Genomic DNA, 16,406 nt, shown 5'->3' with positions numbered 1-16,406 from the left:
TATTTGCAGAAAATGACAACTGGTCAAAATAACAAAAAAGATGCAGTGTTTTCAGACCTCGAATAATGTAAATAAAACAACACAGTATACATTTTTTTAACTTAGGAAGAGTTCAGAAATCAATAATTGGTGGAATTACACTGATCACAGATTTCATGTGTCTTTGCATACTCTCTACCAGTCTTTCACATTGCTGTTGGGTGATATTATGCCACTCCTGGTGTAAAAATTCAAGCAGGAATTCAACAGACACTGGAATGGAATGGCTGCCATACATGTAGAGATGCTCATTTAAGAAACATTTGGAGTGGTCTTTTAATTTTTTCCAGAGCTGTCTATACGCATTTATTCACATAAATATAAAAATGTAATATAATATTTTATATTTAGATTAAAACATTCAAAAGAAATGCCAAGACATCTTTTAGGATTTAAAGGTTTTTATTTTATTTTTTAAGCCATATTTTATGTTAATGTTTATCAGAGGATGAGCCTGTCTTCACTTCTGAAATGACATGGGAAGAAAAGTGGTTTGGGAAAAGCTGGATTTGAACATGCCTCAATCAGAATTAGAACCATAAACCGACACTCTACTGATCAAGCAAAGATAATAATTAAATTTGACCAAGATGCTGAGATCACAAGTCAGAGAAAACGCACGCCTCCCTCCAAGACTTGGATCACCACAAGAACAACAGCTCACTCCCTTCAGACATTTTATTTCAAAATTTAAAATACTTTGTGGACGTTTAATAAAATGAAGTATTTGTCTTCGATGACATGAAAAGGGGATGAAACACGGATCTGTCCTGACATCCTCTACGGATACAGTAACCATAGTATCATCATGGTACTTTGTAGTAAAATAATTGTAACCACAAAATTAAACATGGTTAATAGGTGCAGTATATTAAAATCATATTACTGTAGTAACACCATTTTTTAATTGCATAAAATCTGTTTTCTGCCCAAAAAACATGGTTACAACAATATTATTATAGTAAACTACCTTTACAATCATTCTGTTTATTATTATAAATATTATTAAAGAAAATATTAAGAGTGGAGACAGGAAACAGAATGGGAAAAATAATGCAACAAAGGCGGACTCGAACCCAGACCGAATAGGGATTCATGCACCGGCGCCCCTTAGCGGTTTAAAGCTAATAATGACTCATTAACGCGGTGATCGTGGTGGCAGAAAGCTTATTCTGGATAGATACCCACTGTACTCTATACAAGAAAAATATGTTTAATTTATATAGCGCCTTTCCCAAATCTCACGGTCGCTTTACAATATGTACATTTCATAACATGATAAACGATACAAGATACATCTAAAATAATAACAAACAAAAAAAGTTACAGAAAGTGTACTGTAAATAAATCAATTTTCAGCTGGGTCTAGAAAGTTTGTTAGAGAAGAAATATTATGAAGAGTAAAGAGTAATGAGTTCCATAGCTTAGGAGCAACAACACAAAATTACCTTCCATCTACAGTGGACAATTGAGATTTAGGAACTGACAAAAGGCCAAGTTCAGAAGACCTAAGAAACCGACTAGGCAAATAAATGTGAAGTAGATTAGACAAATAAACTGGAGCAAGTCCGTTTAAAGCCTTAAATGTTAGGAGGAGCATCTTAAATTGAATACGGTTTGCAACCGGTAGCCAGTGGAGATCATGCAGAAGAGGGGTGATGTGGGCAGAGTGCCTTGTGAATGTGAGGACTCTTGCAGCTGCATTTTGGAGATAATGTAGTCTAGCAATGTTTTTTTTTGGGGGGGGGGGGGTTAGGCGATAAACAGGGCATTACAATAATCAAGGCGTGATGTGATCAGAGCATGTACCAAGATTTCAGCATCAGCCAGAGTGAGTGAAGATTGGAGTCATGCAATATTCCTTATGTGGAAGAAAGAGTTTTTAACTACAGAGGAAATATGAGAATCAAAAAAGAGAGAGAGAGGAATCAAATAAAACACCAATGGGAGGGCTTAACATGAATCCCATCAATATCAAAGCACAGGTCCATTCTTTTTACTTGAGTAGTGGAGCCAAATAATAATATTTCAGTTTTGTTGTTATTGAGTTTAAGAAAATTCAGGGACATCCAGTGTTTGATGTCATACATGCAGTGAGTGAATCAGATGTCACCAATATGATGCATGTAAATAATAAACAATAATGGTCCAAGAACTGAACCCTGGGGAACACCTTGTGTTAGAGGAGTAGTGGTAGGTTTGTAATTTTGTATAGTGACTAAATATTTTATGTCAGTAAGGCAAGAAGTAAGCCAGTATTAAGCTGAACCAGTGATGCCAATTCCAGAGAGGCGAGAAATGAGAATATAAATGGCAAACAGTTTCAAAAGCAGAACTTTTGCACAGACGATTACGATGTTTGTAGACCCAGAATCCATAGACAGGAGGATGTCATTAACCACACGTAGAAGAAAAGGTTCAAGAAGACCATTCGAATTTAAGTAAGACTGCAATTGTGAGGCCACTACTATTTCAGTTATTTTAGCTAGGAACGGTAAATTAGAAAATGGCCTGTAATTATTCAAATTTAAATGATCAAGACCAGATTTCTTAAGAAAGGGGGTTACAGTAGCAGAGGCCAGGCAACAATTAATCAAATGTGTTCATTTTAACATTTTAAGTAGAGAGGTGGGAGCAGGGTCAAGTTGTATATTTCATAATTAGATCAGTTATAGTAGTAGTAGTAAAGGCAGACAGAGAAAAATGTGGGTGGACTGACAAAGACGGAGTGTGAGAAGCACATGCATGTGGTGAGGTGGAGCAGAACTGCACACTGCCCATTTAAGGATCCACCACCACAAACTAAAATGGCTGCTTGTCAGATTACCAGATGTCAACAATAAAGGGATCCAGGAAGATGGTCATTCACAGAAAAAGAGAGGTTTGAGACTGTTTAGAGGTGAAGTCGAGGTGTGCCAAGCTGATGTAAGGAGAAAGAAAGTTTGTTTTGTGCACTGTGATGTGGATTAGGAATGCGATCGGAGGAGACAGGCAGGAATAACAAAGGGACTAATTTGACAAGTGTTCATCACCAGAGAGTGAGGCCTGGATTTTTCATCACCGTTGATTGCACTTCTTGAGTGACAGTGGAGTGGCATGAGTTCATTTGATCTTCAAGCGCTGAAGAGCTCCATGGTCAAGATGTGATGGTAAAATTAAAGGCCTAAAGTTGAAGCGCCAGGTAATTCCTTCTTCTGACCTACCTTTATTCCCGTTTGTTGGACTCAAACTCTGCGTCCTGCAGTATTGCCCACAGTCGTCATTCAGGTACATTGCAAACTCTCCATGAACCAGCGTGCACCATTCACAAACCCTCCTACTTCCTGAACTCTCTATCATAATATACTTATGCTTTGGAAAGTGAAATTCTTTTGTGAATTTTTTTAAAATGCATGTAATTGGTGGCATTTAGAGCTATCTGGGACAAAGTATCCATGTTGATGGGCCTAAACCTGTCTGGCACCCGAATTTTTACTTAAAATAATTAACGGGCCGCCACCGTTACAGGGGTGTATCATTGGAAATAGACTTGAATTTTTTCTGCAAAGGATTGAAGAAAGCCATTCACAAGCTCATCAGAGCCAGAAGCATCATGTTCTGGAGGGTTAATGAGTTTATTTACCAGTGCAAAAAGTGATTTAGGTCTGCATCTAGAGTTTTTAATGGTTGAGGAGAGATTGGAGCAGCATGCAGCTGTGAGAGCAGTTTAGTAGTTAAACATATGCTCTGTATAAACCAATGAATGTACAGTGAGTCCAGTTTTTCTGTACAATCTTTCAAGGCTATAGCCTTCAGCTTTCATAACCCAGAGCTCGGGAGTAAACCAGGGTGAGGTGTGAGTGGAGGGAACCATCCTAGTCTTAACAGGAGCATGCTTCTGAAGTGCTTTAGAAACAGCATCATTATAGGTTGAACAGATCTCTGAAGGACAGTGAGATAATAAAGAGTCTGACATAGGAGAGGCACTTGGCTTTGACAGAGCTGATTTCACAGTAGGGAAGCAGTTTTTTTTATATTGGAAACTGAAGGTAAAGTTTAAAAGTTTGTGGTCAGAGAAAGCAAATTCAGAGCCAGAAACAGAGATATTAGATAAGCCAGATTTACAAATACGATCCAGTATATGACCCCTGGTATGAGTTGCAAAATCAACATGTTGTATGAGAAACATTCCAATATAGACATACATTTGTAAGATTGCCATCATGAAACCAGTCACCGAGATTTTAATACTCTCACGGCAAACTGCAGCCAGTTCTCCACCCCAACGGTGGAGAAATTGGTAATTGGTGTATCCAGATGATGTATGCAAGTTTAAAATTTAGGAATCATTGGACACTTGAAAGGTTTCAGTAAGAAGCATATCCATTTTTTTGTCAGTAATCATTTCACTAAGCACTGATGATTTGACTGTTAAATAGCGAGAGCTTAACAAGGCACAATGTAAATTTGAAGATGCGAGTTTGTGGCTACCATAATGGGATCAATGAGCAATGATCTCAAATTTCCACAATTCATTACATGATTTGAATGTGGAAATTTACGGGGAGCCCGGTGTTAGACCAGAGTGCTGGAATGCCAGTCGGTGACAAGTGGTTAAAAGTCCAAATTGTCCGCTTTGATTAGTGTATATAACGTGGACGCCATACAATTTTGAGTTGTTTACACCACTCATAAGTGTCTGAGGGCAGGCGAAAAAATCCTTTCAAAGTTCTAAGCTGAGCAGTTGAGTACTGAACAGCCATGTCAGATGAAAAAGTGTGGTTGAAGCTGAACAAAAACACTTCAAAAAGTCCAATGAACAGCATTTGAAAGCAGTTAAACAGAGACATGACCAATAATTGTTCAGGACCTAAGCTAACAGCTTACCAATAAAACTACTACGTTAGCCAGACCCATATCAAAACCACACGAAACAAACCACAGGAAGGAAGGATAACCGTTTTAATGAATGCCAGCTCAAATAATAGTGTCTAAACTCACTATATCAAATGTGGAGGAGGTGATGATACGAAGGGAGAGGGCTCGCAGCAGATTGGCGTGATGGGATCACAAAAGAAGCCAGGTCAGTCATCAGGATAATTTGTAAAAAATGTCCATGTATCCCAGAAGAGTTATGAGCAAGATCAAGATCAAACTCCAAGCAGTTAGTTCAGAGGTCCAAAAAACAAAAAGACATCGGCAGCACAAGCGTGCATAGCGTACTCATGAGCTTTCTGTGTCTCTATTGTGAATGAGACGCCACACCATGTACAAGTACATGAATGCAAATGTTTCAAGCTACGCAAGCTCCCGGGCAGCTATTTTCCATGGCCACAAGCAGAATAAAAGTACAACTCCTATCTACTTGAATAGGGAAAGACAGAAATCTCCAAAATGGTTGGTCAAGATTAGGATCTAAGAACATATTTCAAATCAGCAGTAAAATCTGACAATGATGGGATAATAAATTGTGCTTTAGCTCTGATCATGCAAAAAAAAAAAAAAATGCAAATTTTCAGGCTGGTTCAGCTAATGCACATGCAAGTTCTCAAGTTTACTGACAGGCGATATCTGTATCTAAAAGGTGATTGGCTCTTTTACCTGTAAGGTGGGACTTAATTTTCTACATCCATCATATTGGATCTTGCAATTTCTCCCATTAATTTTAATACAAGTGCTCTGTCTTGGGCTAAATAGTCTCTGACTCAACACAAGTAAGGGATACATGGGTGCAATAGTGGGAATTCTTCTTCTTCTACAGTACATTTTCTCTTAGGTCAATTAAAGACAGTTTGTTACTGCCACAGTACTGCAATAATGCACATTGCTTTGTTAATTTTATTATTTGTTTGAAGAATTTTATTGTATCTTGGCTATGAGTAAAAAAATAAAAATAAAAAACTGTCCTTGCAATGCAATGGCCACGCATTCACATATGTGCTTGCTTACTTGCATACAGCATGTTACTGGCCCTATTCTTTAAATGCTAATGTGGAATTTGTTAAAAAGATCAAATGTGTTTTGAATAATCTCACCCCTCATCCTAACCAATAGATGTTCTAAACAAATTTTTAACTGACTTCACAGGAATAGCCGCCCAGATAGTCGGTGCAGGTTGCTCCATTCTGGCAAGGGTTGGGAATGCATTCATCCACTTGCTCCTCACAATAGCTGCCTGTGTATCCTGCCTGACAGTGGCAATAGTGTGTGTTTCCCGCATCCAAACACTGGCCAGAGTTACGACACAGCCGAACCACGTCTACACCTAAAGGTGTGGGGTAAAGACAACATAGAAAACTTTTAATAGTTTTGGAACAGATTAAGCAGAATTGTATGGCAGACTTCGAACAACTTTGTGGCACATACACAGAGACTAAACCCACCTTGCTCTTTGGCTGCTACCTCGCAAGAAACACTGGGGACGTCACAGTAGTGACCCGTCCAGCCTGTCTGACACTGGCAGCTATACCTGGTGCCGCTTTGTCTGCAGATCCCTCCATTCTTACAGGGAGAGGGCTTACACCAGTTCACCAGCTCCTGCGAATCAACAAGAATTTATACAGTGCTGTCAAATTTTAACTCAAAGTAATTTTATTTAGGTTAATTATCTATCAGTTGATTTACTTTTGGGAACATCTGAAAGTAATTATGTGAGAGATACAGTGCATTCATAAAGTATTCAGACCCCTTCATTTTTTCACATTTGTAATGTTGCAGCCTTATGCTAAAATGCTTTAATAAAATTATAATTTACATCAATCTACACTGCATACCCCATAATGACAAAGCAAAAAACTGAAATATCACATTGAAATAAGTATTCAGACCCTTAACTCAGTATTTAGTTGAAGCACCTTTGGCTGCGATTACAGCCTCAAATCTTTTTGGGTATGATGCGACAAGCTTTGCACACCTGGATTTGGGGATTTTCTGCCATTCTTCTCTGCAGATCCTCTCAAGCTCTGTCAGGTTAAATGGGGACCATCAGTGGACAGCCATTTTCAGGTCTCTCCTGAGATGTTCGATTGGGTTCAAGTCAGGGATCTGGCTGGGCCACTCAAGAACATTCACAGAGTTGTCCCTAAGCCACTCTTGCATTGTCTTGGCTGTGTGCTTGGGGTCATTGAGCTTAGGGTCATTGTCCTGAAGGTGAACCTTCAGCCAGGTTTTCTTTAAGGATATCTCTGTATTTTGCTGCGTTCAGCTTTACTTCAACCCTAACCAGTCCCAGCTGCTAAAAAAACACCCCCACAGCATGATGCTACCACCACCATGCTTCAATGTTGGGATGGTATGGCACAGGTGTTGAGCGGCAGCTGGTTTCATCCAGACATGACGTTTGGAATTGAGGCCAAAAAGTTCAATCTTCATTTCATCAGACCAGAGAATCTTGTTTCTCACAGTTTGAGAGTCCTTTATGTGCTTTTTTGCATGTCTTGCATTGAGGAGATGCTTCCATCTGGCCACTCCGCCATAAAGCCCAGATCGGTGGAGCGTTGCAGGGATGTTGTCCTTCTGCGAGTTTCTCCCATCTCCAAACATGAATTCTGGAGCTAAACCAGAGTGACCATCTGGTTCTTGGTCACCTCTCTTACCAAAGCCCTTCTCCACCAATTGCTCAGTTTGCCACTGGTGCAATCAAACTCCAATCAAAGTGTAGAAACATCTCATAAATGATCCAGAGAAATGGGATGCACCTGAGCTAAGTGTCATAGCAAAGGGTCTGAATACATATGTGATATTTACATTTACATTTGCGAAGCTACCCCATAATGACAAAGCAAAAACCAGGTTTTGGACATGGAACGTAGATTGTTGTGAATTATTTTTTTATAATTTAAATCTGTCACGAATGTAAGGCAATGAAGTCAGACGAAGGTTGAGGATCCAAATGCAGCTTACTTTATTGTTAACAAAAACACAAAGGAAAACCCTCAGTGGGGAAAAACATGGGACAAAGGGGCCATTGAACAAACAGAACACAAACTAGATGACAAGGTGATTAACAGAAACCAAAGGCAAATTAACAAGGGCAGGTGAAAACAATGACAGAGACCACGAACACTAACAAGGAGACTATGGAGTTAAACAAGGGACAAAAGTGAAAACTAAGGAGTGCAAAAGTGACAAAAATGGCAAACAAAAAGGGCAACAGTGAAACAAGACAAGGTATACATAACAGAAGCATTTTAGCATAAGGCTGCAACATTACAAATGTGAAAAAATTAAGGGGTCTGAAAACTTTATGAATGCACTGTATATTGAATATATCAATTAATCAGTGAATATTTAGCCATTTCGATTCGGCAACTTAACAGAAATCAACTAGCGAATTTCCAAATATCTTTTAGGGTAATCTTAAATTTTAAGTGTAAAAAAAAAAAAAAAAAAAGATATTTGTCATACATGTATATTCATATCATTTATACATTCATAACATTTTTAATACATGCAATATAAATTTAGACTACAAAATCTTTGATTTCATTATACTTAAGCTACAATATAAGAAAATACATTATATGTATTGTATAATGAATGCCAAATTTACTGTAAGTGATTGCCCATTTAGTACAATGTCTGTTATACAATGTCTGTTGTGTTACCTGGCAGTTGAGGCCATGGTAGCCCTGAGGGCAGGTGCACTTGTATGTGCCATAGCTGTCCTGACAGGTACCTCCGTTCATGCAGGGTCTAGAGTCACACTCATTGATGTCATGCTGGCAGTAGTTGCCAGTGAATCCCGCTGGGCACAGACAAGTGAAGCTGTTGATGCCATCCACGCAAGTGCCTCCATTAAAACAAGAGCTGTTGGAAACACCATGTCGTTAAACACTGTGATTAAAGCGAACTCTACTCAGTTATAATATCCTTTGATTATTTGGTCATTTGTTCACCAGAGGAGGCGCTAATAGGCAACAGAAGAAGGAGGAGCATCAGAACAACAGTATCATCTACCTATTTTTTAACAACAAGACTCTGAAAACTGAACCATGATCTGTTTTTTTTTTATGATGACCATGCTTCATTGAATTTACATGTATACTGTATACACACTTTTATAGGAATTTATGTGGAAACTGATCATGTTCTGCCTGTTGAGTCTCTATTGTGTCCCATATATACTATTATATTACTGGTCAAAATTTTTGAAACACTTGACTGAAATGTTTCTCATGATCTTAAAAATCTTTTGATCTGAATGCATATACTTAAATGAATGAAATCAGTTTTTTAGACAAAAATATAATTGTGCCACCATATTAATGTATTTAATTTTAAAACTAAAATGTAATAATAAAAAAAGTTTTTGAAATTGATGACTTGTACCAAATCATAAAGAAAAGCATAGATGGGAACTCCTTCAAAACTGTTTTAAAATCATCCCAGGGTGATAACTCAAGAGGAGTTTTGAGAAAATGTCAAGAGTATATGTCTGCAAATTCTAGGCAATGGGTGACTACTTTGAAGATGCTAAAATATAACACCGTTTTTATTTATTTTGGATTTTGTTTAGTCACAATATAATTCCCATAGTTCCATGTATGTTATTCCATAGTTTTGATGACTTTACTATTATTCTAAAATGTGGGGAAAACAATTCTAATAAAGAATGAGCAAGTGTTTCAAAACATTTGACCAGTAGTGTAGTGCCCAAAACCTTCCACCACTTTGGCGAGTACATAATTTACCTCTCCGTACAGTCTGGTGTGTTGTTCTCACAGTGGATCCCACTGAAGCCAGCTGGACAGGTGCAGGTGTAACTGTTTACACAATCAGTGCAGTTAGCACTGTTTTTACATGGGTTACTGTCACATTCATTTATGTCCTCCTCACATCTGGTGCCGCGGAAACCTGGTAGGCAGGTGCAGGTGAACGTGTTCACACTGTCTTTGCAGAAGCCGCCATTGCTGCAGGGGTCTGGAAGAAAAAGACAAAGGGTTAGACATCAGGGCAAGATAAATGAGATGAAGAAATAAGACAAAGTGAACACTCACTGGGCTTGCAGTCATCGATGTCTGTCTCACAGTTGCGACCCGTGTAGCCTGACTTGCAGCTGCATTTATAGCTGCCAAAAGAGTTCTGACAGGTGGCATCATTTTGACAAGGGTTTTTGACACATTCATTGATGTCAACCTCACACGTTTGGCCTACAGTGGGAGAGGTTTACAGCAAAGCGCAAAATATGAGTATATTTTTTCAACTAAGCATGATGTTGATGCTATCCCTGCTAAAAAGACCAGCTTAATCATGCAATTCCAATGCTGGTCTAGGCTGGTTGTATGCTGGTTAGTGGTGGTTTGGTGCTGGTAAAGCTTGTTGACCAGCATGGTCTTTATGATGAAGCTGTTTAAGATAATCTAAAAGTCTTGTGTTGACTCCAGCACATTAGCATTCCATGCAGGGGGACCAGCACCCAAAACAAAACATAAGCTGGTGACCAGCAATGCTGGACTTTTCAGCAGGGATGACAGAATTTCCTGTTGGTGTATTTGACGTTAAGTGTGTTTCATTACCTTGCCATCCCTCAGGACATACACAAGAGAAGCTCTCATAGTCTTCTGACTCCTTGCATACACCTCCATTCTTACACGGTTTAGGGCTGCATGGGGCCAACAGGGTCTCACAGTTCTCACCTTATAGATAAAATATCAAACCATATAATCTTACAGTAATTGTTTTTATTTCAAAGGTCTTCTAATCCATAGCTTCATCACTACAATGAACACACACTAATATATATATATATATATATATATATATATATATATATATATATATATATATATATATATACACTGTATATAGTGTGTATTACACTCACTTGGATCTTTGTCCTTTTTAAGGATCAGACTGATCTGGGCTTGTGTCATGGTTGGCAGAAGCTTTCCATTTTTTAATTATTCCATATAAACTTCTAGCAAAAGTCAAGCCAGTTCTGTAGAATAAGATTTACAATATTCAGCGGGAAAAGCAATCTGGCCCCAGACTCTTGCCTGTAGGCAAGGCCTTAAATACCTCACCAAGCTCCTCCAAGTTTATCTCAGAATCAAGAGATTTTTTTTTTTGCTTAGCTGTCAGTTTAGGAAGTTCTAATGGTTCCACAAAGTTTCTAATATCCTCATCAGTGGATGAAGATGTGGAATTATAGAGATCAAGATAAAATACTTTCTCTGTTTTATATATCTAGCCAGATGTTTTCCTACCTTTTTGCCCTGACTCAAAGTATGTCTGTCTTGCCCTGAGTAGCCAAAACTCCACCTTCTGCGACAAAATAGTATTAAATCTGTATTTCAATCGGGTCAATTCTCTGATGCCATCAGATGGCATTTGGCGCTTCAGCTCTGCTTAGGCACTTTAAATATTCCCTTCCAAATCCACTAGTTCTTGTGCTTTGGATTTTTTAATGAATGAGGCATACTGTATGATCTGACCCCTAAGAACCACCTTAAGTGCCTCCCAAGCCACACTCACAGAGGATACTGAGGACCAGTTGGTCTCCATATAAATATTGATTTCAGCCTTTAACATTGGTTGGAATTCAGGATTTTGCAAAAGGGATACATCACCTCTAAACTCACCAGGGTGTGTTCTGAGACTAAAATGTTTCCAATTGAGAAATCCACAACAGAGATGAAATGAGGGACTTGGATATATAAATAAATAAAAAAATCTAGAATAAATCTTATGGACTTATGAAAAAAATGTATAGTCCCAACCAGATGGATTCAAAGGTCTCCAAATATCTTTAAGACCAAGATTTGTATACATCCTGTGAAGTGTCAATGTTGTTCTAGAGGGCTTACACACTTTTGCTTCACTATGATCAAATACTGAGTCCCAACGGCTTGCAACATCCCTTCAAGATTTATAAAAAAGCCCTGATCATCAGTGTTAGGTGCGTAAATATTAGCCAATATCAACCTTTGCCCCTGAATTTCTGCTAAAACAATAACGACTCTTCCTAATTCATCTTAACTCAAACAGTGCGTGTACTATGCCAATGGATTGCTCAAGTCTGGTGCTTCTATACAAATTAGGCAGAAAAAGCATATAGAGTGTGTAGATTCATCCATATAATTGTCCTGAAGGTGTGTTCCTCCACAAAACAAGCTCCAGCTGCTAGCGGAACCAGCACAAACACACACACACACACACACAAACATACAGTTTCCTCGGGCAGTCAAACGAATGTTCAGTGAGCCAGCCCATTTGGCAGTTACATGAGTGTAACCACTGCCCTAATCACTCTGAGTTTATGCCTCCTCTTGGATGAAGTTTGTTTTGTGAAATATTTCTTGCAAATTATTAAAGAACGTGCAGATTCATACACAAACAGTCCCAAAGGAGTTCTATTCCACAAAACAAACTCCAGCCGCTAGGCAGAAAACAAAACAAAAACAACCACATAAGGCACTCAGTTTCAATTGAATTTTCAGTGAGTCAGGTCCATTCGGCTGCATCGAGAGCATCACACAATGACGAACTCATTCCATTGACTTTATAAAGGACATCTCTTGCTGTGGGCATGTAAATGTTTTGCAGCCATCCTTAGTATCTATTCTCAACTTGGCTGGGAACATCAGTGCTAAAGCGACCTTCCATTGATGTAAGAGTTTCTTGCATTCCTTGAATCTATCACGTTTCTCTCTAGTCGAATTCACAAAGTCTGGGAACAAGAAAATGCTGTGGTTCTTCCAAGAAAGCCTTCCTTTACTCCTTGTTTCACCGGTTACGATTCTCAAGGTCTTCCAACTTTTCCCAAATGCGCTCCAAGTCCATCTTGGTTGCTAGCGTGTTAGCTGCTAATTCCCTCTCTAATAATCGATCCGTCAACATCCGACACTCCTGTAACCAATTCAGTGAATTTAATCTCCATGGCAGTGATAGATCGACGTATTACAACAAGATCCTCAAAGTCAGCGTTGCCATCATGTTCGACAGTTGATTCTGAATCTCTTTCACTGCACCGGCCAAATTGAGTCCCGGGCTCTCTGCCTGTTTCTCAGGGGCCTCTGCGTTAGAACGTAAGTGTTTTTTAATGTCTCCAGAGTCCAAGGATTTAGAATTCTCTGACATATTGTCTTCATAGAACAGTTATGGAAAAGAGCGTATAGAATCTCACTGGTTTATGACACAAAAAGCATTAAAACCAGCAAAGTGCGCAGAGCTCGGCGTTCACATGTCTGAACCTCGCATAGCACCATGCGACTCGAGAATTTTAATTTTTGGGTTAACTATATCTTTAAGAATGTGATGATCTTTGTACTGGAAATCATGATACTCAAATTTGTGTACTTTTTTCAGTGTACTCCATAACTTTGTTTAATCAAGGAATTCAAGGGTTTCTTTAGCAAAATATTAAATTGAAGATGTTCTCAAAACACGCTCTTAGATGGTCCTCCTCTAAGAAGGATGTTCTTGAAATCTCAAAAGCCCTAAATTTAGAAGGTGACACTCCGATTAAGCACAGGTTCTCTCAAGATGCTCTGTTGGAGATTAGACTGTCAGTTTTAGCAAGTAAAGCACATTTGGCCTATCAGTTTCCACTATGGCTGGCCTCTGCAGGATGTCAGCAGCTTTTCCTGCCATTGTCTGGACATTTGCGTTTCTGTGAGAGAGGATGTAGGGCAAACAGGAAATGTGACAGGCTACAGTTCCCACCCTGTTAGGGCTTGATTTTTGTTATTCTTGATATAGCTGTGTGGATTTTTCCAAAAAAGCAACTAATTGGGAATAAATATTATTTGGGGTCCAGAGGCAGATCATCATTATCTGTTGTGTCAAATAACACAGTGAGAGGAAAGTATGTGTAGTCTACTGAATTCACATCTTCCTGAATTGTCACCAGAGATGCCTGCAAGGCTCAGTGAGGGGCCACTGTCAACAAACAGGGCATAGGTTAAGGGAGGGCAGGTCTTGTTTCTGAACTTACAATGTAATTCATGTACACAGTGTTGGGGAAGCAACTTTAAAATCATAGTTTACTAAATTGAGAGCTAATATATTGAGGTAGATGAACTACAGTGAAACAACCATTTTATAAAGTAGTTAGCAACAATACAAGCAAATAAAAAGTAGCTAGCTATGTAGAAGTTATTTAAAGACAACTTGAAACAAAACTGGAATCTTGTGTCTTTTGTCTTTATCTGTTAGCTTTGAGGTCAACTACCAGTACATGCTATTGCAGTGATTCCCAACTGGGTGTATGTAAACTGGTTCCAGGGGGTCCATGAAAAGAATGAGATTTTGCTACGTTGAACTTGTAAAACAAAATGTATGGCTTAATATACAAATAATAGGGAATAGGTATAGGTCAAAATATAGATTTTCCAATTAATTATCTGAACAATCCCAAGATCAATCTTTTACTCTATCCAAAGTGCAGCACCGAGATCCTTTCACTGCATGTTGAGAGAAAAGGTTTTGTTTGTCTCATTCCGTGTAATATGTGTTCAAAGATGAGATCTGTGCAAATTATTTGCCACTAAATAAATGTCTGTTTTAATGCCCTTTCAGTTCTTTACAGTTAGTTGTTGATAAAAAAATCTCAAAACATTTCTATTAATGGAATACATGGAATTTGCAGATTCTTAAAAGCTTAAATTTGACCAAAATGATGAAAGATTAATGATAAATAAAATACAATTTGTTAAATTTATATTTCATAATGTACCAAGTTAGAAGGTCCACTGTATAATTAACAGCATTAGCTGACAGAAAATGTATTTCATATGTATGTAGAACGGACATTGTATCGAAACTGAATCAAGATATTGTGAATTGCAATCGAATAGGGAAATGTTTATCAATGCCCAGCCCTAATATGAATGTCAATATATCAACCCAATACTGACTGATCAATAATAATCAATACTAATGATAACATTAAATGATATTTAGTCTTTAGAATACATCTTTGGTTTTGTGTTGATGAACGGGCACTTGAGCCCTCCTGATCGTGCTGTGAGGGTAATTATGACAAAAACGTTTGGGAAACACTGTGCTAGTGTACTTTTAGCAGATATACACTTTTACATACTTTCCTTTTTCAAGAGAAAAGGACAAATATTTACCTTCTAATACCATCTTCAACTGACTAACAATAACAGGTAACAAGTCATGGTTTACGGTTGTGATGTGATGTGATGTAAACTAAAGGCTATTGGCAATTTACTCTATACAAAAATGACATCCAGTTTCAATAGGAATATGTCACCACAGGAAAGAAAACCGCGATCTTCAAGCCATTTAATGGGGATTTTAATATATACACACACACACACACACACACACACACACACACACACACACACACACAGTTGTGTTTCCATGTTTTATGGGGACTTTCCATAGACATAATGGTTTTTATACTGTACAAACTTTATATTCTATCCCCTAAACCTAACCCTACCCCTAAACCTAACCCTCACAGAAAACATTCTGCATTTTTACATTTTCAAAAAACATAATTTAGTGTGATTTATAAGCTGTTTTCCTCATGGGGACCGACAAAATGTCCCCACAAGGTCAAACATTTCGGGTTTTACTATCCTTATGGGGACATTTGGTCCCCACAAAGTGACATACACATACACACACCACGCACACACACACACACACACACACACACATGTATACATTTATATATATATATATATATATATATATATATATATATATATATATATATATATAGCTATTAGATTAAATTATTAATTTATTTTTTGACTCAAGTCCATGATTTTTTTTTTTACTGAATATTAAAAAAAATATCACAGTCAAAAGAACAATTCCATAATTAAATGAATAAAGCTGAACTCATACCAGTGTAAGGTAGCACACAGTTGCATTTGTATCCGGCCACATCATCAATGCAGGTTCCTTGGTTCAAGCAAGGGTTGGAGGCACATTCGTTGATATTAGTTTGGCAGTTAGGACCTAAAATCAAACATTAGAAAGACACAGCGACAGTTTGAGTCGGGGTCAGTGGAGAGACCACACCATTGTACATTAGCGGAGTAAATCATACTAACCACTGAAGCCAGCACGGCATGTGCAGACGTAGCCACTGGTCATGTCCTTACAGGTGCCTCCATTTACACAGGGGTTGGACTCACATTCGTTGTTGTTGATGTCGCAGTTGATGCCACTCCAGCCCGAATCACAAATACAGTTATATCTGTATGAAACAAGATATTTATTTTATATTTTTCTTATAGACTTGGAACTGTTAACTTCTTTAGATTTATAGCTGGTCCTAGCTGGTCATTTATGGTCAATAGCTGGTGCTGGCTGGTCTAAATGGTTGATCAGCAGGACTCTCAGAAAGTGGACCTGAATTTGTACTGGTTGACTATCTTAGGCAAGCTGTTTAGGGCTGGTTA

The 16,406-nt window shown here is 38.2% G+C and overlaps 1 protein-coding gene across 1 annotated transcript in view; it reads right to left on the bottom strand.

The window, feature by feature from the left end:
* The window catches only part of notch1b (notch receptor 1b), an 85,839-nt gene that overhangs the window by 22,280 nt on the left and 47,153 nt on the right, over positions 1-16,406 (bottom strand). The window contains exons 14-21 of the mRNA XM_052116526.1: positions 16,056-16,201; positions 15,847-15,960; positions 10,536-10,655; positions 10,017-10,169; positions 9,711-9,939; positions 8,625-8,826; positions 6,402-6,555; positions 6,099-6,283 (exon numbers count right to left, since the gene is read on the bottom strand). Of these exons, the coding sequence (XP_051972486.1) occupies positions 6,099-6,283; positions 6,402-6,555; positions 8,625-8,826; positions 9,711-9,939; positions 10,017-10,169; positions 10,536-10,655; positions 15,847-15,960; positions 16,056-16,201 (1,303 nt within the window). The remainder of the gene's footprint in view (positions 1-6,098; positions 6,284-6,401; positions 6,556-8,624; positions 8,827-9,710; positions 9,940-10,016; positions 10,170-10,535; positions 10,656-15,846; positions 15,961-16,055; positions 16,202-16,406) is intronic.

Source organism: Xyrauchen texanus, chromosome 4 (assembly GCF_025860055.1).
Source record: "Xyrauchen texanus isolate HMW12.3.18 chromosome 4, RBS_HiC_50CHRs, whole genome shotgun sequence".
NCBI classification, from domain to species: Eukaryota; Metazoa; Chordata; class Actinopteri; order Cypriniformes; family Catostomidae; genus Xyrauchen; species Xyrauchen texanus.
This window is presented reverse-complemented; position numbering and strand designations above follow the sequence as displayed.